At 38.9% G+C, this 21,535-nt stretch overlaps 1 protein-coding gene across 8 annotated transcripts in view; it reads right to left on the bottom strand.

Moving 5' to 3' along the window:
* The window catches only part of SGIP1 (SH3GL interacting endocytic adaptor 1), a 199,897-nt gene that overhangs the window by 45,001 nt on the left and 133,361 nt on the right, over positions 1 to 21,535 (bottom strand). For 3 of the 8 annotated variants that reach the window (XM_032594319.1, XM_030326944.1, XM_032594314.1), the window contains 5 exons: positions 20,776 to 20,850; positions 18,221 to 18,721; positions 11,206 to 11,333; positions 10,113 to 10,239; positions 3,790 to 3,849 (listed from right to left, as the gene is read on the bottom strand). In XM_032594319.1, the coding sequence (XP_032450210.1) occupies positions 3,790 to 3,849; positions 10,113 to 10,239; positions 11,206 to 11,333; positions 18,221 to 18,721; positions 20,776 to 20,850 (891 nt within the window). The remainder of the gene's footprint in view (positions 1 to 3,789; positions 3,850 to 10,112; positions 10,240 to 11,205; positions 11,334 to 18,220; positions 18,722 to 20,775; positions 20,851 to 21,535) is intronic. The other 5 variants (XM_032594315.1, XM_032594316.1, XM_032594317.1 and 2 more) reach the window with 3 other exon arrangements.

The raw sequence follows: 21,535 nt of genomic DNA, 5'->3' as shown, positions 1-21,535 counted from the left end.
CTGAGTGGTGTGAAGAGAAAGTCTGTTGGAGCTGCAGAAGTCAAAGAGACCCTAAAGCCAGGGTCTCGGATGGGTCACACACATCAATCTTTGTCACAGGATAAAGTTAGTCAGCAAGGTGAAGAAGAGGGTGAAAAGGAGCTCCAGCATCTCTAAGCCTGCAGTTAAGGAATATTCTGCAGCTAGTGGACAGCAGTAAGGGGCAGTAGGAGGTGGAATTATCAGGTGGCTCTGGAAGTGGCAAGAAGGTATTGGGAGAATTGAAACACCGCCTCTAGTCCCATGACATATGGCCCACAGAAGACTGGAGCACTTTCTGTGAAGAGTGCTACAGAAGTGATGGTCCCTGGAGAGAGCTGGGATTCAGTTAAGGAAACAGGTGGGCGAAGTTGGCAGACAGCCTGCGAATGTAGAGGAGGGTGTTGCTAAGGATGTGACATTCCTGAAGGCGTGATAGGGGTAAGAGCAATAATGGGAGCACAGAACTTTCTAGAGATGAGTGTGCAAGAGCCTCCATGCACAGAGGATGGAGATGATATTCAGACACAAGGACACTTGAGAATGGTTGCAAGGGTTTTTTTTGTTTCTTTTTTTTTCATGACCAGATACAAGATGATTTTGTAGTTAAGTAAGCTAATCAAGGAAAGGGACAGCACATTTCTGGAAACATCTTGATGTTAAAATGCTCTAGGGAATTGTTCAAATACCTGATAGTCACATCTTCTACTTGTCATGGAAATATCTTTCCCTTTCTTCCGTCTCAGAAGAATACTTGAAAACTTCAATAGGATATACTCTTGGATGAATTAATTTAAAAAGTCACTACCTTTTGTACGCTTTACTTTTTTTTTTAAAGCCCAACTTTAATAGGTTAAGATTTTAGTGAAATTGTTTGTAAAAGTGAAACACTAAGAAAAGCTTTGGAACTCTTGTGAGTTAGAACCATTGTTTTAACACTTTTCAATATTTCTTGTTAAATCAAATTTGGAAGTATGAAGCATAGCATGTTTACCTCCAAATAAATTCATAAGCCAATGCTCATTAGTTGGTTGGTTGGTCAGTGGCTCAAACACTAAGTACAATGCCTAGAGCACTATAAGAACAAATTAATGAATGAGACCAGCTAAGGTTTTGAACACTATAAAAACACTATTTAGATGCCAATAAATAATAATTTGAAAGCTAATTAGGACAGATGGATATTTTGAGCTGGGAATCTTTTTTCTTCTTCTGTATTCCCTGAATGAAGAATTGAAGAAAATGATAATATGAATAAAAAAATATAGGTAAAAATCAGGGTGCCCTAGAAGAATATTCTAGAAGTGCTACTCAATAAAACATGTTGAATGACAGTCCGTTGGGGTAGGGGCACTATTCTCAATGCAATTTAACATGTCATCATTTCTGTGTTATTTATCATCACAGCGGAAAATTAAAAAAATCCTTCCACGTTGCACTAGCTAAAAATACCTGAGACTACTGTGCATGAATAGTGAAAACAAACCTTCTCCATTCTTAAGACATGGCCATTCTTGCTCAGGTGGCCAAGTGTCATGTTTAGTTTCTCCTAAGTCCCGAAGTTCATTTTAATGTACTTTGTCTGCATAAACATTTCTTAATGAGATAAGTAGGGACATATATTTGTGATAAGGCTGCTCCTATAGTCCCTTGGGAAGCCTTTTCTGTACTTCCTTGACTTGAGCAAAGTCCAGCATGAAGGTAACACAGCACTAGAGATTCTGATTTATTTCTATTTAAACTCCTTGTGGGGCACCTGGGTGGCTCAGTTGGTTAAGTGTCTGACTTTGGTTCAGGTCATGAGCTCACTGTTCATGGGTTCAAACCCTGCATCAGGCTCTGTGCTGACACACAGAGTCTGGAGCCTGCTTTGGATTATCTCCCACTCTTTCTGTCCCCCCAATCATGCTGTTCTCCCTTTGTCTCTGAAAAATGAATAAACGTTTAAGAAAAAAAAAAAAAACTTCTTGCATGACTCTCTTGGTCCAAATTAAGATGCTTAAGAAATTCAGATCTTACTAATTAGAATGGCAATGTTACCAACTTTAGATACCTAATATTATATTCTATCTTATACTACATATTATTATTATATTTTCCTGAAATGGAAAAAAGATGTAGTTCACATTATGTTATTCTACACAGTTATTAATACTTATATTTATTTGATAATACATATTTTAAAAACAAACCAACAGCCTAAAATTGTCTTTAGATGGGTATCTCCAAAGAAGTCTCTTTCTCTTTCTATTTAAAGAAACCCAAACTTAAACACAAACAAATGAGCCAATAGATACTTTAAAACCAAAATAAATGGAAACAACAAACACCGTCCACATTGTTTTTTACTGAGCCCCAAATACTTGAGGGTAGGCAGTAGTGTATTGTTTAGTTTCTTGGTTAAAACAGGGTAAACTACAGTTTCTGCAGTGGCCAAACTGAACCAGAGATAGGCCTTTTACATATGCAGGTATTTGCTGTACTTTGGAATTACCAATTTATTCAACTGTAGCTTTTCCTTTTGAGATGTGCTGATCAGTAAAAAGACACCTGGGCACGTTTTAGTTCCATCTAACCCAAAGAGAAAGTTTAGAAGGTCTTAAGTTGTGGATTTTGCATTATTACAAAAGTAATACCTGCGGAGATGAAGGCTTCTGACATCATGTGGGAAACATGAATCATCCCTGAAAACAACCTTTGCTTGACAATAGCTAGGCCTCTGGTATCTTCTGAGTCCTCTTTAGCATATGAAAGTCCTTTGGGAAGCCTCCATTTTGTCTTTACCTCCCTTAACTCACTCATCACAGCCCCAGTACAGCTCTTTCCGGCCACAGGTCCTGTCCCTGTGCTTTAATAAAATCACCTTTTGCAATCAATCAATCAATCAATCAATCAATCAACCAAATGGTAGAAAGTAGGGGTTTAAGTGATAAATATTTATGGGTAAGAGGGCCCACAAATTAAATTACTTAAACTTTCCCCACAATTAGCTTAAGTAGGACTTTTTATCAAATGCTTGGCCTGTTAAAGTGATTCAGAATTTAAATATAAAACAGAAGATTGCTCATCCTTAATTCAGAATATAAAAGTATCCAACACAGAGGTTAAATATCCGACATTATATTTATATATATTCTCCTTAAACTTCTAAAATGGCGGGTCCAGTGACAGTTATCTATCTTACTGCAGCCACGTCCGGTGCAATTTCAGAAGATGCAAACAGAACTTACGAAAACACCCCTTTTTGTTCTTTTCCTCATTTTTCTGATCTCCCATGCAGCATTCCTTGTCATAAGAACATGTATACGTACTTATGTTTTACATTAATGGATATTGCATCAGAAACGTTAATTGTCCAAAACAAAATTAAAAGCCAGTTCCAACCCAAAATATCCTTACATTTGTTGTATTGCATTTGCAAAAGAGTAAGGAAAGGGCCCTGGTTGACAGAGTTAAGTTCCTTGTCCAAAAAAGGTGTTGTTTTTTGTTTTGTTTTGTTTTGTTTTTTAATTTAACACAAGTAACCAATATTAACTGCAAATCATCTTGGTTTTTTTAATGTGTTTTTTTTTAGTATGAAAAATGGAAGATCCCATACAAACCAAATTCATGTTGTATTTTCTTTAGTGTTTAATAGTTTCCAAGTAGCCATAGCATTTGTACACAGAAAGTGGGACCAGGTCTTTGGAAGAGAACTGGGATTTGGAAATGCAGGTGGGAAAAAAGGATGAGGGGTATAAATTAGAATCTGGTATGCTATGTACTACTTACCTTCAAAAGTCAAATAAAACTTTCCTCTGTCAAACCAAACGAGGGAAGGCTGTTCATTCTCTGTATGGCCAGGAGTTGAAGCGGGATGGGAAAGGTTAAGGAGAGGGAGAGAGAAGGACACAGTATGAGTTACAGGTCATTAATCTCACTATGGGGGAGGGCAGAGGCACTGCATGCCATTAGCGTGCAGGAAAAAGGGAAGGCTGGCAATCTATGTTTCGTTTTGTTTTTAGTTCAGGAAACAGAAAGCAAAAGCAAAGCTATGGAGGCCTAAAGGGATGGGCATGTGTTGTTGGTAGCTTGATACTTGGTGCTTGAGCGCATGGAGCAGAAGTCTTCCTGGCCATGCAGGGGCGTCAGCATATTTTAACTGCACTAGTTTGGGCAAACTGTCATTCAGCAATTGCTGTATCCATTTCATCTTCAATGTCATCCCCTTCTATATTTGCAAAAAGATAAACTCGGAGTTATGGCTTATATCAAACTTAGCTTAGGTTTTAAATGACAACAGCATTGCATATCAATTTAAAGTTCATGGAAGAAGTCACATATCTTCCGTCCCCTCCCCTGGAATCACCTTAGGCATCCAGACACAAAACACCCTTTACCTATGTACCAAAGAGAAAACAGGATTACTAACGGTGCTCTATTATATTTTAAATTAAAAAGCAGTCACTGGACATGTAATTCTGAGCAGTTAAATTATTCCTTCCTTTGTAAATTCACAAAGCAATAGCATCTCACCTTTTTCAAACCTTTTGAGAAACTGTCATGCAACCTGCTGCTTTTTAATACGTTCACTCAAAAAAAAATTTCGGTGGCATGATTTCCATGATGAACAATAAATAGGGTGCATCTGAGAGGCACCAGACACTCATGAGGTGAGTAGCATGTCCATGAAGTTTATAGCAGTCAGATGGTATAATGGCTTGGATTTTTAAAGTCTAGATATCTAGAGATCACTTGGCTAGCACCATACCTGCCAGCGTTTCACAGCGCCTTTCAAACGAGGGCAGTTTGTCATAAAAAACATCATCTTCTGACACTACGAACCAAAGAAATATAAAGGAATGGAAAACAAAAACACAAATACAAATCCCAAATGAAATCAAGCAGTACACTTCACGGATTGAAACAAGAATGATATTAATGGAAAAAGGAAACAAAACCTAATATACTGGGATAATGATAGGGTATAAAAAGGTGATGTGTTTATTTCATGATGGCTCTATGAGAAAAAATTAAAATTTTGAAAATGCCAGATTTCAGCATCTGTGAGTTTGGCTGAAGTCAGCTCTGTGGAAGAAATCACGTCCCCACCTTTTCAGGGAGTTGTTAAAGGCACTATCATTAATAATTGACTTGTGTAAGTGTATTTCACTCAGGCACAGTTCTCAAGTGGCCAGACATATGTCCATCAACAGAACCGCTTGGCAGAGTGCGGACAGCTCAACAAGATCACTCAGGATATGCCTTCCCCCTGCCCCAGTGGGAAAGAGTAAGCTTTCAATGAGACCATAAAAAAGGCAACATTATAAATCTGAGGTTGCTGAATGAAGTATCCCATTTCAAACTCATTGGTATCCAAATTCAGTTTGCCTTGCACCTGTCTTTAGTAGTTATGGCCTGTTAATTTTGGACAACATTACTGTAATTCCGTCTTTGGCTATGGTATCCAGTTATGGCCAAATGTCTTTGTAAATTGATCACAACAGTTGCTCTGAACCCCAAATCGTTCCAGATCTTTGCACATAATCTCCTTTCTCCCCAACTAACAAATGCAGGTAATTGGAGTTCTATGCTATGTGATCAAAAAAAAAGCACTCAGTTCCACAGTTCTTAAGAGCATTATTACAATTTCAATAAAAAATTGAATAAAATCTGTACAAAGACCAATAAGGGAGAATCCCCCCTATAATGTAGGGAAGATAAGGTCTATAAACAATGTTTCTTGGAAAAATATTCTACTGGCTTGCCTTCCAGACTTAGGAAGTAAAGTGGGGAAAATACTTCTTTGGCATTTTTTAAGGTTCTAGGATATCACCTGCCAATCAGTTTTTAATTATAGAGGTGGCTTCCTTGGTGGGTAGAACAAGTTAATGCAATGTCTGTAACATTTGTAGGAGAGGAGGAGAGGAACAGGACAAATGGAACTGGCACTAAGAAGGACCCTCCATAATCTGTCCAGAAACTAGGAAGCAAAACAGTTACGCTGGCGGTAACTGAACGTTACAATACTCTTTCATACCTGTTAGTGCGAAATGATGGAGGATATTGTTTTCTTTTGAAGAACTATTTTCATATTTACAATCTCCTCAAAATGAGGAGCCTGCATCATGATGAGCACTGAGTAATGTATAGAATCGTTGAATCAGTATATTATACACCTGCCACTAATGTAACACTGTATGTTAACTAGACTAGAATTAAAATAAAAAACTTAAAAAAAAATAATAGAAGGCAAACTTCACACACTAAAACAAACAAACAAACAAACAAGCAAACAAAAAACCAAAAAACACCACTGCAAACACCAAAATGAGGAGCCTCAAATACTGCCATTTGTTCTTTCAGCTGAAGTTACAAAACAGCGTTGAATAACATGCTCACAATTTTTTTTATGGCGGTTGGACATTGAGGGCTTAGAAGAAAACTTCATAACTAAATTGGGGAACTGAAAAGATGGGTTATTGGATAGTTCTGTGCTTGCCTTAAATACTTCAAGTGAAGTATAGAAGGAAAAATTTCCTTAAGAACTAGCCATGGAAATGGCCTCAAATTGATCTGGGATGGGGAAGCCAGATGTACAGGTTTTTCCAAAACAAATAGTAGAAAGAAAAAAAAAAAAGACTAAAATTAAATGTGGGAATTTTTAATTGAGATTGGGAATATCCATCTCCAAAGGTTTTTCTGTGCAATACAAGCATTTTTAGAAGAATGTTTATCCAATTCAGAATTGCCATCCAGCTTGGAGACAAAGGCTTACAGGAAATACTGTATGATTTAGGTGCTATGACTAATATTTCAGTACTGAATACAAATCACTTTTGCTCAAAGTTCTTCACCAAATGAGATATCAAAATCTACCTGATACTTCCTTTGGTGCCTGTAAATGGTTACTTTTTATTCATTCAGATGTGGGGGGTGGGGTTAGAGATGCACTTGAAAATGCATAATTAACAGCGAAGGAATATAATTAAGAGTGAATTTAACAATGAAAAACTTGTCTTTATGGTAGTCTTATTGTATTGGGGTACCAAAGAAATATTTTGCAAACATATAAACAAACAAACAAACCCTTATCACCCATAGAAAAAAGTAAAAAGTAATAAAATTGGATATTTAAATTAGAGATAGCTCTGTTTATCTTTAAATGTCTAGGAGTTTGTTTCTTAGAACAATTTTAAACATTTTCTCTATTCCCATAATATTAGCAGGATTTTTCCCCAAACTCAAATAGTGAAGGGGTATGAGTTTTCCTTGTGCAAAAGGGGTTTCTTATATATTTCATTGATTCTGATATGTGCACTTTTCACATTTTAACATTTCTGAAATTGGGATGGGTCTTAAAATTAACGTGGTAAGAAGGCATTGCATCTTAGCTCACTTGACAGTTTTCCCTTCCTTTTTAGTCATATATAAAATAACAGTGCATCTTCTGATAGAAAGTGTCTTAAAGTCAGTGATATACAGTTCCAGAGGGGTTCTTCGTTATTTGAGTGTGGCAGTGCACACAAAGTCCGATTTTCAGGTGTGGCATCAGATTTACGACTTTGTAATCACAGCTTTCATGAAAGATTTTATGTCTAAAGTCTTTGGGGGCTGCATTTGTCCAGGAATTGTGTGGGAAAATTAGGTTGGTCTTAAAAATTTAGTCCTTGAATTACGTTAAACTTTGCCATAAGCAACTACAAATAAATATGCACAAAGTTTCCACCACACTTGCCCCAGTTTGGGCTCAAATGTCATAGGAAATGTCAAAAAAGTATTATGTGGTAGGAGGGAAATATTGAGCTACCAATCTCAAAAATTTGCTGCTGAAATTCTTTATTCCCCCCAATGCCATTTGACTACCTAAAGTTGACATTCCAAGTCAGTCATGAATAGTCGGCCCTTTTGTGCTGAATGACCAAAGCACATTCTCTCCAGAAAGAGATAAACAGCAATACACAGAAGCTGTCGGTTAGTCATTTGACAACGTATTTACTTCAGAGAGAAGTGGCTGTCAGGTGACCTACAGCAACAGGAAGTAAAGAATAGGAGAGTGAGGAAGACGAAAACCAAATAAAAATAACAGAACCAAATGAATTAAATCAGAATGCTCCTCAGCAATGAAGCAATATGAGTATCCTCTCAGGTGGCTTAATTTTTTTTTTTAACCCCTGTGTCATTCATCTTGAAAGAATGCATACTAGATGTGCTAAGAATCAAAGTCACTGGCCAGGATTTGAGATTTCCACAGCAGGGTGTATAAAAACACATGGTGTAAAACATGGGCACAGTTCAAATTCTCTGTGTGTAATTTTCTCTATGAATCTCAGTGAGTTTAAAGAGTATGTTAATTGGCCATCTGAGGTCACTTCAGGTCAGCTTTCTGAGTGACGGTTTCTTCTTCTTACTTTCTTCTCTGACCAACCAGGAAAATCACATGGGGTAGGTGGAAGAAATGATCTTGAGAAAAAACCAAAACAACGCCCAAATAAAACAAAAACAAAAACAAAAACAAAAACCAGAGAAGGAGTGGTGAAATGGCTGTAGCAATCAAGAATATTAGAGAGTGTTCAAAAACACGGGGTGTGCCTGGGTGGCTCAGTCGATTAAACGTTGGGCTCTTGATTTCTGCTCAGGTCATGATCTCAGGGTTTGTGAGACTGAGCCCCATGTCAGGCTCCTCACTGACAGGGTGGAGCCTGCTTGGGATTCTCTCTCTCTCTCTCTCTCTCTCTCTCTCTCTCTCTCTCTCCCCCTCCCTCTCTAGTGCTCATGCTCTCTCTCTCTCTCTCAAAATAAGTAAATAAACATTAAAAAAAAAATAAGATTGAGACATTACAGAAAAAAACGAACAAAAGCCCTAGAGAGAACTGACCTACTGGGCATCTTAAAATAGGAAGCCCCAAATTACCTCATTTGATGATGCAGAGAAAGAATAGACTAGGCTATGTAAATAATGTTAAATATCTGTCTATTAATGAATCTTACAAAATTGGATAGCTGGCTATATTTTCACCAAATTTGAAGGCTTCTTTTGGGGTGGCACGATTGAAAATATAGAACAAATGATACAGTTGAAATTCTCTTTGGAGACCCTACGAGGCACACCCTGCGAAAACAGGTTCTCCAGAAGAGCTTCAGGCTTTGATCCAACTACTTCTCACATGGGCAGCTCTGTAGTGTGTTCCTCTTTGGTAAATAATAGCAGGAATTCATTTAGCTTTGGATTAATGATTCTCCCAAGCAATGCAGGATGGGCTGGCTGGTTTATGATATGGAAGGCTTGGAGGGGAGTTCAGACAATAAAGGAAGACGATGGGAAAAAATGGAACGGGAGAGCCCCAGGTTGAGACACCATGCGAACATGAGACAGCAGCAGCTTATGGACGATGGGTAATGAGGTATAGAAAGAGATCAGCATTGGGATGAGGGAAGATGCTCCAGGCAAAATGAGGCATTTAAACCTGGGAAAACCATCCAGCTGAGCAGCCATTCTCAACTCTTGACTTTCATCACACCATAAGGAAAGAGGCACAAAGGCATTTACTGAAAATGCCAGCAATGACTTATTTCTCGGGGAAAATTGACCACACATCACTGAAAAGCACTAGAAAAAAATGTCAAAAAGTCTGTTCAAGTCCCACAATGCCAACACTTAAACCATCTGTCAACAAAAGGACAACCAAAAATGATCAAGAAATGAAAGTTTCAAGAAAATAGAAGATCTAAATTTTTGTGATTTCTGATGTGGTACACGATTGGCACTTAAATATTCCTCCTCAAAGGAGAATGTTTTCATTAGAAGAAATGATATATCAATTACAGGACCTTATTTGACGATTTCTTCTTTATTTTTATGAATAACTCTGTATGGAATAGCATAAGAGAATTCCTGCAAAATATAGGTGTTAATGTTCTTTTATTTGTTTATCTGCTTAAAGCATTTTGCCTCCTTTGCTGAGAAGGTGCTTTTAAAAGAAGAGTCAGCTGATAGTAGCGGAACACAGAGCAAAATAATTTCAACCAGAAATATAGGGCCTTGAGGTTTTCAGATCATAAAAAAGAGCCAGTCAAAACAACAAACGGATTAAAAGAGAGGAGATAATTTTTACCAACTGTGGGAGTGGTGGCTGCACTCAGGGAATTGGTGGACGATATTGAAGAAGTACTTTCAGCTCGGGCAAGGGGTGCTATCGGAGGAGGACTGGAAGAATGTATGGGAGGGCTAAAAGGTCTGGGCTGCAGGAAAAAGAAAAGAGATGGAAAATTAGATACACAGGTGGTAGCACTTTTGTTCCATGTTTTTAACATCTCCCAGCATCAGATACGATAACTCAGGTTCTTACAAGAGTACAGGTGACGCCATTTTTGTCTTGAAATTGATTATATCCATACAAGAGCTTATGGATGGAGCTGGAGGAACCGTGAGACATGGTGTGCTACACTCAGCAGGTATATCAGGCTTACAGAAGCTGCAAACTGTGATGTTTCAGGACTGTGAACATACATGCCCTCAGGGACTAAGCAGGTAACCTCATGTGAGAGTTTATACCCATTTAAGGATATTTACATACAATGTACTAAACTATGCTAGCTAAGCCAAATATTGTGGACATCACCAGTTTGTGACTCCTGTGTGTGTGGATATCAAAGAAATTGACCTCTTCCGGAAGTCTCTTAATCATTCACACAGAATGTTTTCTACCTCTTCAGCCTTAAAACACAATGCAAGAAACACCTGGAACAAATTTATCAGGCTACCGCCCTCCTATGTATTCACATGGTGTGCCTAACACCAGTAAGTTCTCTTAGTCTAGGGATGGAAACCAGGACCTACCTACCCTACCCTCTCTTAGAGTCTTCTGAAAACAGATAAGTAGGGTGAAAGGAAACACCTCCCTTTTTAAAGGATTTAGCACAATTGAGCATTCCTATCTTAATTTGCATCAAACCCACTGTAGCAAAACTGACAGCCCCAGCTTCCAATTCCTACCGTTTTAGACCTTGACGTGAAAGATGGTAGTGATTTGGGGAGGGTTGAAATGTACACCCATCCTACAGTGGCTGCCTTTCAGACGCCATCTGTCAGGGCCATTTGTACCAATGATCTGCGGCCATTGACCTGGCCTGTGTTAAGGTATTTTGGCTTCTGTTTGTCATTCTCACCCTGAGTCTCTGAGCAAGCCAGGGCAGAAGGGAACATACCATATCTCCAACTCCAGGTTTTCCTGGAGGTAGCTTTGGCCGAGATGGAGGCCGGGGAGGAGGCGGTGGAGGGGTGGTGCTACTGCAAGGAACCAAGGGAGTGGCTGGTCGAGCAGGGGATGATGCACCTGAAAGACAAACGGGTATTACAAATGGCTGGAAACACACATGGCCAAGAGCTGTCATCATGTGACTCCCCTTCCCCATCCCCACAATGCCAGTCCCAGATACTTTTCTTCACCTTACCAGTTAGTACACCCAACACTCTAGCATCTAGTGGTGTTTTTTTTTTTTAACAAAGAAAAAAAAAATCACTCAGAACTATAATTGATGGTAGAAGCTGAAGCTTATTGCTTTTTGTTGTCATGTGACACCCAGTGAAAGGTAAATCCTTTTATTACTCTCTGTGATGGAAAATATGCTTTAAGACCCTTTTAGCTGGGTGGTGAGTACCTTTTATTTTGACCACATGCACACTGAACTTAGAATAAATTCTCTTGTTTTTGCATATTCAGGATTTATGTCCAAGGTGAAAATGGAGGTTAGACCTTGAAGGAAGGTGAACGATTTTTCTACATTATATATATATATATATATATATATATATGCATATATATTTTTTAAAAACATGTATAAGAGAATTCTCCTTTTTACTGTGCATCAAAATATGAGTGCTAGCTTTAATAAATGTAAGTAAAACCTTGATGGCGAGCAAAGGACAGCATAGAAGAAAGTAAATGAGATGTGGCACAAGTATGTGCATTTAGCATCTTAATAACAGAAACACATTGAATTTAGAGGATTGCGTTTTTTAAAGGAGGCTATTTTGGAATCTGTTCTATGTAGAGTTTGCCCGTGATGATTTTTGTGGTGATTTTTAAAAGGGCCTCTTGGATTTACTTTTCTGGCTGTCAATGACAAGCAAGAGAAACGCAGAAGACACACAGAGGCATGCACACTAATTAGCACACCGGTAGGGTCTCTAGATTCAGGGCTCTGTCTATCTTTAGCCAGATGTCTGGGATATGTGGATAGACTATTTGGCTAAACACCTTAAGAAATTCAGATCAATATTCCAAATAGTTCTTGTTCAGAAAAGTTCCAACTACTCTAGAGGGTTGTCACTTTGGTTGGAAGCACAGATATCAGCTGGTTCCAATAAACTTCTAAGAAACCCTGCCTCGGGAAAATAACCGCACAGGGGTGCCTGGGTGGCTCAATCAGTTAAGCATCAGACCGGCTCAGATCATGATTTCATGAGCTTGAGCCCCACATCGTGCTCTGCGCTGACAGCTCGGAAGCTGAAGCCTGCTTCCAATTCTGTGTCTCCATCTCTCTCTGCTCCTCCTCTGCTCACACACACACACACACACACTCTCTCTCAAAAATAAGTAAACATTTTTTTAAAAAGGAAAATAGCTGCTTACTCCTGTCCTCCCGTCCTACATGCCACAAAACGATGCTCTCTGGAGAATCCTAGATCAGCAAGATGCTGATCTCCATCTACAGATTTTGAGATTGTCAGAGAACTTTGACACTGAACAGCAGAGTGTGTTGTGTTTCTTTCTATTTTATAACGTTCTTATTCTTAGTGTGAAACCCTACTAAAATTATTGCCACCTCCATGCCTACTTCTACTGACTCTCCACCTTTACCACTTTTTACTGTATTCTTACTTCTTATTTTATGAGGCCAAGATCTATGCTAGATACTTTACATGCATTGTCTTATCCCCATACTAAGTTTTGCAGGAAGGTATTGTAGTTATCCTAATCAGAGCTAAAGCTCAGAGATATTCAGTAACTTGCTCAGTCACACAGCTCAGATGGTCTACTTAACTCCAAAGCCCAAGCTCTTAAATGCAATGTCTTGTAGCTTGAGGTGGATTGTGGAATCCCATATTTTGCATAAAGCCCACTCTTATGTTTGCATCGACAGATTGCACACATCTCTCTCAACATAAATATTTTTAGTCTTTGGCTAATATGTTTTTGAACAAAAAAAATAAGATGTGCTCTGACAGGTTCCACTACAAACTTTTCTTTTAACTTAATAGATTCACACCCAGGATGTTTTCAGGAAACAGAAGTGACAGTAAAGAGATGAAAAGTAAACCATTAAACAACAAAGTCTTTGTGAGGAAGTTTCATGGGGCTTTTCCTAGGTTCTGTTTCACTGGAAAACCATGCCATAGGAATGGTTGAAAATATCTATCCATGGTCTATCTATTCTGTTTCCAAGTAATAGTCTTCTGAATCCAGCTCAGGAAAAAGTCAGCTGCTTATCCTTCTTCTACATGTTCCAGGAGGGAAAGTTTTAAAAACCACTATCACTACTGCTTGGGAAAGTAATATGGGTGCTGTCATCAAGGCAGTGTGGAATAATGAAAAAAAAAAAAAAAAAAAAAAAAAAAAACAACTGGACAAACTCAGTTGCTCTGAGTTCTGACCCTGTCTGCCTCTTATCAGCTGTGGGATATTAACTTCTCTGACCCTCAGCTTCCTATTTAAAAAAAATTATATGCCTCTACCTTACAAGGTAATTGTAACAAAATGGAAAACGTATGTAAGTGTTTAGTAAACTGTAAGATGCTACACAAATAAATGGGACTAGATCATACAGATACAACTAAAAGCCAAGAAAAAAGTGGCTAGTAGTTAACTGGTCTCCTTTTCCTTTCACTTTTTCCTAACTGAATTGACTTGATTGGCTTGTTATGCAGTTGGATAGACACTGAGGCAGTGTTTATGAAGCAAAATCCTCTGGACAGAACCCTGAGGTTCAGCACAGGGTATTCAGCACTTGAGGGGTATTTCATAAGTGAACTAAGGCTTCCCATGCTTTTGTGAGGTTGCACAACTGTTCATATTCTAAGAATGTAGAAGGCTGTACATCTCTATCCTTATCCTATGATCTGGAATTATATTTTCATTCATTCTTCAAGCAGTTATTCATTCCCAACAGTAGCACTGAAAAAAATTGGGTATCATGATTTTAAGTTTAACTTTAAAAATCACGTGTATGTTATTTGACTTTTGTGAGTTCAAAAAAGTTAGCAACCAATGACATGCTCTGAATCCATTTCTGCGTCAACTTGAAGTTCTAGCATAGTGTCTTTGTTAGCCCCTTGGAAACCACATAACTATTGATTCAACTTTCATCTCTCTTTGTTGGCTAGTGGCTTCCCTATTTAGACTCTGCCACTCTAAAAAGACTTGTAGTTAGGAAATATATTTGTTCAATTCAACCCCAGTTAGTTCACACTCATTTGTTTATGTGTGTGTGTGTGTGTGTGTGTGTGTAACATCTTTAATATTGTCTTCGTTTCTCAAGTTGGAGAATGTTGCACTGAACATTCTATCTTTACTAACATCTCTCTTTCCCTAGTCTTTAAACTTGCTGCAGGCCAATAAAACTCTTTCTCCCTCCTATCTCCTGGCACATAACCCACAAGAAACCAGAAATGGCCTTTGCCAAGAGAATCATCATCTCCATTCCAATAAAGCAAAGTTCTGGCCAAACTAGGTATTTATAACTTTGCCATAAGGAAATTGGACTTCTTAAAGCAAATTCTTAACTTCGAACAGTTTTTCAACATCAGGTAAAGCAACTGATTGACAAGGCTGTGAGTACTGTCTAATTTGGTCAGTGACCAAGTGAAATAAAATTTCAAAAGTGAGCATAATGACACCCAGTTAAATATAGTTTGAGACATACAGGAAAAGCTAGTCTCATCAGGCTAAGTATTATAAAAAGGAGGTCTTGGGGCGCCTGGGTGGCGCAGTCGGTTAAGCGTCCGACTTCAGCCAGGTCACGATCTCGCAGTCCGTGAGTTCGAGCCCCGCGTCGGGCTCTGGGCTGATGGCTCAGAGCCTGGAGCCTGCTTCCGATTCTGTGTCTCCCTCTCTCTCTGCCCCTCCCCCGTTCATGCTCTGTCTCTCTCTGTCTTAAAAATAAATAAACGTTGGAAAAAAAAATTAAAAAAAAAAAAGGAGGTCTTGAGAAGCATTGCTAATCTTTAAAACATGTGGCCCTCTCTCATTGTGTTCATCTCTCATTGTGTTCATCGTAAAATTACATTTCTGCTAGTCTGTGTATATTCCATCAATAAAACATTACATGGCAAATAAACTAGGAATTAATTATGGAGATAATGGTGCAAAGTTTTATTTATTCATGAGCTTCATTGATCGAGTTCAATCTTCCACTTAAAAATTCAATCTTTTAATACCAGCAAAGTATAGTTTTTTTCCAGTTCAATCATTAAGAATCAATAGTCTTTGGGGCACCTGGGTGGCTCAGTCAGTTAAGGGTCTGACTCTTGATTTTGGCTCAGGTCATGAACTCATGGTTTGTGAATCTGAGCCTCATGTCGGGCTCTACATTAACAGCACAGAGCCTGCTTGGGATTCTCTCCCCCTCTCCCCCACCATGGGCTCTCTCTCTCTCTCTCTCTCTCTCTCTCTCTCTCTGTCTCAAAATAAATAAATAAACATTTAAAAAAAGAATCAATAGTCTTTACTGGTAACACCTGAAAATAATTTCAAATAAGGGTATGGCAGCTAAACATAAAGATGACAACCAAATTCTCAAAGATTTCAGAAAGAAAGCTAAGGCTCCCTTCTGCAGTCATTAGGTCAGTGGTCAATTCAATTAAACATCTTCCAGAGTCTCGTGGAAGGGGATGGAAGAAGCGGATGAACAACAAAACTGCCTTGACCTCCCTTTCCCCAACTAAACATGACCATTTTGAGGACAGCACAGTGGCCTACCACTGGAATGAGGGGGTTATTCCTCTAGAAGTCTTTTCAGAAGACTGAGAGCCTCACCCTGGAAAGAGAGTACCATAGAAGACCCTGGAAACACACCCCTCTTTGACATTAGGCAGCCAGCTTCTTTGAGTTTGAAATCTGAACTGAAGGCTTTACCTAGGGTCTCTTTATTACCTTTACAGATAAGCAAGGAGGCTTATATCCCAAAAATGGTCTAAAAAAGCATCAGAGGATGGAAGTGGGTACTCTAACAATCTAGAAATGTAGAGGGGAGAACAGAGAAGTGGGTTTTGGAAGAAAACTTTTGGTAATCTTGTTGATGACACAGTGCAGTATAGGTGGGTGTCAGTAGTCAAGTAAGTTTGGGATATTTTGTAACTAAACCCTAAAAGAGTGCCCGGAGAGCACAGTGATTAAGAACACAGGTTCAGAATCAGACAGACCTGAACATGACTGAATATCCCAAGTCTATCACCTGTAGCTGTGTAAACCTGGGAAAACTACTTGACATCTCTGAGCCTCAGTTTTCCCATCTGTAAAATAGGGGAAATAAGAGCATTTATCACATGGGGTTGTATGGATGAAATGATGTGCATAAAGCATTAAGATGATACCCAGGAGAAGAAACTATAGCTGTTATTATTGGCAAAATAAAGGCTATCAGAAGTCCTATAGTAAATAAAACCCTGCTGATTTTGTTTTAACATAATGTTCCTGAAACTTGTTTGTGTACCGGATCGTTTTCCCTTTTTATTGGAGGAAGGCACATGGGCACATGTAATGATATAAAACATCGATATAAAACCTGTACCACCTGTGTGTGGTACAGGTGAATCTCCAGCCCTCTCCTTGATCAGCTTGGATGCTTAAAGCACAGGAATTTTCACACATAAAGCAAGCACTGAACTACTCCATTAAAAGAGGCAGCAGTGACTACTGATTTTTAGAATAGAGACAAATGCCTCTCTTTCCTGTCTCTTACTAGATCTAAATAGCATAAACTTGGTCACCTCTTCCAAAGCAAATGTAAAACAAAAAGCACACGGCACCCCCGAGAAGGTGCCCAAATTGAACCCACAGGCACAGAAGGGAAGCACCAAAGGGTCTTGCCAGACAAATGTGAGCACCAGTAGAATAAAAACTATGGAAAAAGATACATTAGAAAATCTTGATCTTTCTTCGGTTTGCATGGCAGGTGTTCCCATCCTATGAAGCTTCAAATAAAGAAATCCAAAATATCAGATTCAATATCAACATTCGCATATAGAGTCCCAAGTGTACATTTCTGATAGACTTTTCCATCACCTGTCATGATACTTAAAGTTGACTTCATAGGCTGATGAGCTTCTCAAAATCAAATCAGAGAATACTTTGTCTTCAGTGGCAGCTTGATTAACTTGTGGATGCAGTAAGGTATATTCTTTTTGCTGTCCCCTAAAATCTCCTTTTCAAACCCTACTTCTTTTTTTCTGAAGTAATTAGAAGGATTACTCTAATTGCTAATGGCTCTCCCCTACAAAAAAAGAAAGAAAGGAAAAAGAAAAAAAGTAGAAGAAGAAAGAATACATTCACCTACCAAAATTAGGACCCTTGGGGGAAAAAGTATAAATTTTCAGTTATAAGAAGAATAAAGTCTGAGGATCTAATGTATACCCACCTAACCCCTAAAAAGGTAAATATGTGACATGTGATGTGTTAGTTAACTTGATGGGAGGAAGCCTTTCTATATATATATATATATATATATATATATATATATATATGTATATAGTCACATTGTACACTTTAAGTATCTTACAATTTTGTCAATTATACTCAATAAAGCTGAAAACAAAGCAAAACAAACTAAAAAATGAAACCCTTCATACAGGCATCTGACAGGGAAATTATACACTTAACATGAAACACACTGGCTATGAAATCTGTCTTTCTAGAACTTTCCCGAATCCCAAATGATGGCACAGCAGCTTCCCTTACAAAACATACACTTTCTATCTGCAGGGTGGAAAGCAGGACACTCCTAAGGGCTAGGAGCGCAGGGCAGAACACATCCACAGACTCGTACTATGACAGTTAGCATTCAATGCACTAGGACATGCCATGGGGCCACAGAACACCCACACCAAAGGAGGGATGGCTGAAGCTCTAAAGCCAACTGCCAGGCAGGAGGAGGGTGTTGCTCACACTGCAGCAGCCATGGCCATTCCCGGTCACATGAAGCACACTCAAACAGTAAGACATACCACTGGTGGTCCCCGTACCACTGCCCGAGCCAGGTCCAGGGGATGAAACCACAGTCCTGTAGGTGGGTGGTGGTGGGGGAGGTGGGGTTGCTCTCTGTCCCAACCCAAAATCTTTGGGAGATGAGATTGTTTCTAAGTAATCATCTTTAATGAAGGTCTGCTCAGCGATTTTCTTCTGGACTTCTTCTAAATTGAGCGGCGATGGTACATTGCGAGGAGGACCAGGGGGTCCTGAGGGGCCTGGGGGGCCCGGAGGGCCCGGGGGGCCTGGAGCTGGGGAGTCAGATGGGTTGTCTGATGCAGCTGGTGGGGACACCACCTTTTCCCTTGGAGTCAACTCTGGAGTAACATGTTCCGGGGACGTATCAGAAAAATGGACCCACTTTTCTTCAGCATTAACAGCAACAGACTTGGGGGACAACACTGGGCCAAAAATGCTGTCCAAGTCATTGATTGATGGTAGTTTTTCAATTTTGACCTCTGTGGCTGACTGGTCATTTCCTGTGGTTAAAGTAGTTGATTTTTAACTTTAATTAACTTTGTGAATATTATTTGTATGGGGTGGGGGTGGGAGGGGTGAGGCAAAGAATAGTAAATAGATTGCCTTGTGAGGTTAAAAATAACTAGACCAGAGCTGAAGGGGAGGAGAGAGTTCCCTGTCTCCATAATGTGAGAATTATCATTTTATGTTGTTATTTTACCCTTTTTGCTGGGTGACCCCAGTTAGCTATTTTTACCACCATTGAAAGCGTTGAGCATGCTCCCGCTCTCAAAGGCTGCTCACAAGAGTGCAAAGTGTGATCATTTTGAAAAGGCTGCACTTTGAGAAGGTTCACAGAGTACAGCCTCTGAAACTGCATTCCAAAAGGGAGGTCCCTTCTGAAAGTCTGGCCTACTGAAATATAGACAACACAGTAGAAAAATAATTGATAGCTGAAAATCACCTTCATATTTGACAAAGACTGTCTACTTGAGCATATTAAAATGTTTAGTGAAACTAATAATATGTTAGTTTAAAAAATATCATAATTAGCTAAATACACCAGAAACAGTACTACGATTATTTAAAGGACTATCCCCACATATATATTTACAAACACACACATATACACCCCACATACAACACACACAGGTTATTGAGAAGACATTTACTACTTATTAGAACTATCACATATATACTTATTTAATAGGGAGGAAAATTGCAAAAACATCTTTATAATTTCTTTTCTCATCAAGTTCAACCTGTTAACTTCGTAGGCATAACTATGAAGTACATGAACCAGAAAAGTCTCGGCCTAAACATTAGCATCAGCTATTCTTTTTAATTCTTACCAGTAATAAAAGGAAAAAAAATGAAAACTATCTTCTGCAGCCTGACAAGGAATGCTTGGTCAAAACAGCAATGTGAGGAAGTGCACTTTTTAAAAACTATTGAAATTAGAAACTGTTCCCTGAATAATTGTGGGGCATGAGCAGAAGCAACTTAACCTTTAAAGAACACTTTGGCTCTACAAACTGGCTTAGTACTTCCATATTTCGTGTTTGAAAAGAATTAACCTTCAAGGTTCCCAGGCCACAGATAAATGGAGTAGCAGTTTGCATATTCCACAATATTTATAATTTTGTTGCTGGTAGAGTTATTTGCCTCTAATATATTTATGGTAATACAAGGAATCAAAATGATTTGAACTTGGAAACACCCTTACCTATGATACTCTGGATGACTTTTTGTTGGATTTTAATCAGTATAAATTTCAAAAATGACTACGCCTTGCACTTGGTCTTATTGATGAATACCTACTCTGTAGCTCTCAAGCTCACCAGGCTGCATATATAGCGAAGGATGAAACTTCAATAGAATTCCAAAGGTGATAAAAACCATATTCTAAGGGTCCAGACACATAAGATAGCAATGACTGCTTTGGACTTGCTAGTCCAATAATAGATTATAAGTAGTATTGATTTTAATAGAAGGTAAAATGTGCCTTAGAAATATCTGTCTAAAGGCATGTGGCAATTCCTTGCCATATTTCATTATCCTTACACATCTCTTTGCCATGGGATAATATGGATTACTGGGAAAAAAAATTCCCCACCTCCCAAGCTTACCCATATGCTGCACATCCTGGGAGCCATCCTATGTCTTTGTAGACTAGACATAGTTTTAATTTGTAGTTTTAATTCTAGGAAAAAAAATGATCAGTTCTTGGGACAATGCGAATTGTGCCTTGAGATTTTGAATCTGTAAATCATTAAAATGAGATCCAATGAAGTGAAATGCCAATTAAACAAGGACGTTTGCTATTGAGATTTTCTTTCACTTCACACATAAACGTGGCTCTCATTCAACAAAATGACACAGAGGGAAAATCAGTTGAGAAAGAGAACCGTTTTGTGAAACCTGAGAGTGATACTTTAAGTAAGTGGGAATGGAAGGAACACTGAATGTGAACATTTTCACGCTTTGTGTCTATAGCTTCTGACACATCCATGTTGAGGTCCGGGGCCACCGCTGGTGGCTGTATCACCCCAGAACAGGAAAAACAGAAGCTCACCTGGTGCAACTGTTAGCGGGGAACCTGTTCGGGGCGGGGTGGCCGGTACATTTTTGGGAGGCAGTGGTGGAGGTGCTGCAAAGACACAGGAAGTCAGGCATTATTGATGATTTTCTCCCTAAATTACACAGTATTCTGCAGGTCAGCAGGATGTGCGCTTTCATTCACATTCCTGCTGTTGGAAATGTTACCACCATTAATGGTCTACAGATTTCTAAGTTCAGAGCTAAGAAACTGAAGCAAGACCCCTTCAGATTCTTCCATTTTATGCTAATAAGAATTTGTCAAAAGAATGTCAGATAATGACAATGTCTTCACTTTATTTATTCATTCCTTTCTGGGACGAACTTCTCGCACCAACAAAGTTCTGTATCCTGTACTAGGAACTAGGGGCAAAGGGCTAAATAAAAGAAGCCTCTGTCCTCAAGGAATTTATGAATGAATGGATGAATATCATGTTAACAGATGATTACAATCCAGGGGTGGTCGAGGAAATGAGAATTATCTTGGTGGAAGCTCAGATGAGGGGGTTTTTAATGTAGTCAAGATAGTATTGCCTAAGTTGAGTCTGGAAAGATTTCTCAAAGTCATATATCTTAGGGGCGCCTCGGTGGCTCAGCTGGTTAAGTGCCCAACTCTTGATTTTGGCTCAGGTCATGATCTCACAGTTGTGAGATCAGACTCTACTGTTTAACATTCTCTCTCTTCTCCCTCTTCCTCTGCCCCTCTCTCCCCTCAAAAAAAAAGTCACACATCTTAA

The sequence above is a fragment of the Lynx canadensis genome, chromosome C1, assembly GCF_007474595.2.
Source record: "Lynx canadensis isolate LIC74 chromosome C1, mLynCan4.pri.v2, whole genome shotgun sequence".
NCBI classification, from domain to species: domain Eukaryota; kingdom Metazoa; phylum Chordata; class Mammalia; order Carnivora; family Felidae; genus Lynx; species Lynx canadensis.
Note: the sequence above shows the minus strand (reverse complement) of the source record. Positions and strands in the feature narration are given on the sequence as shown.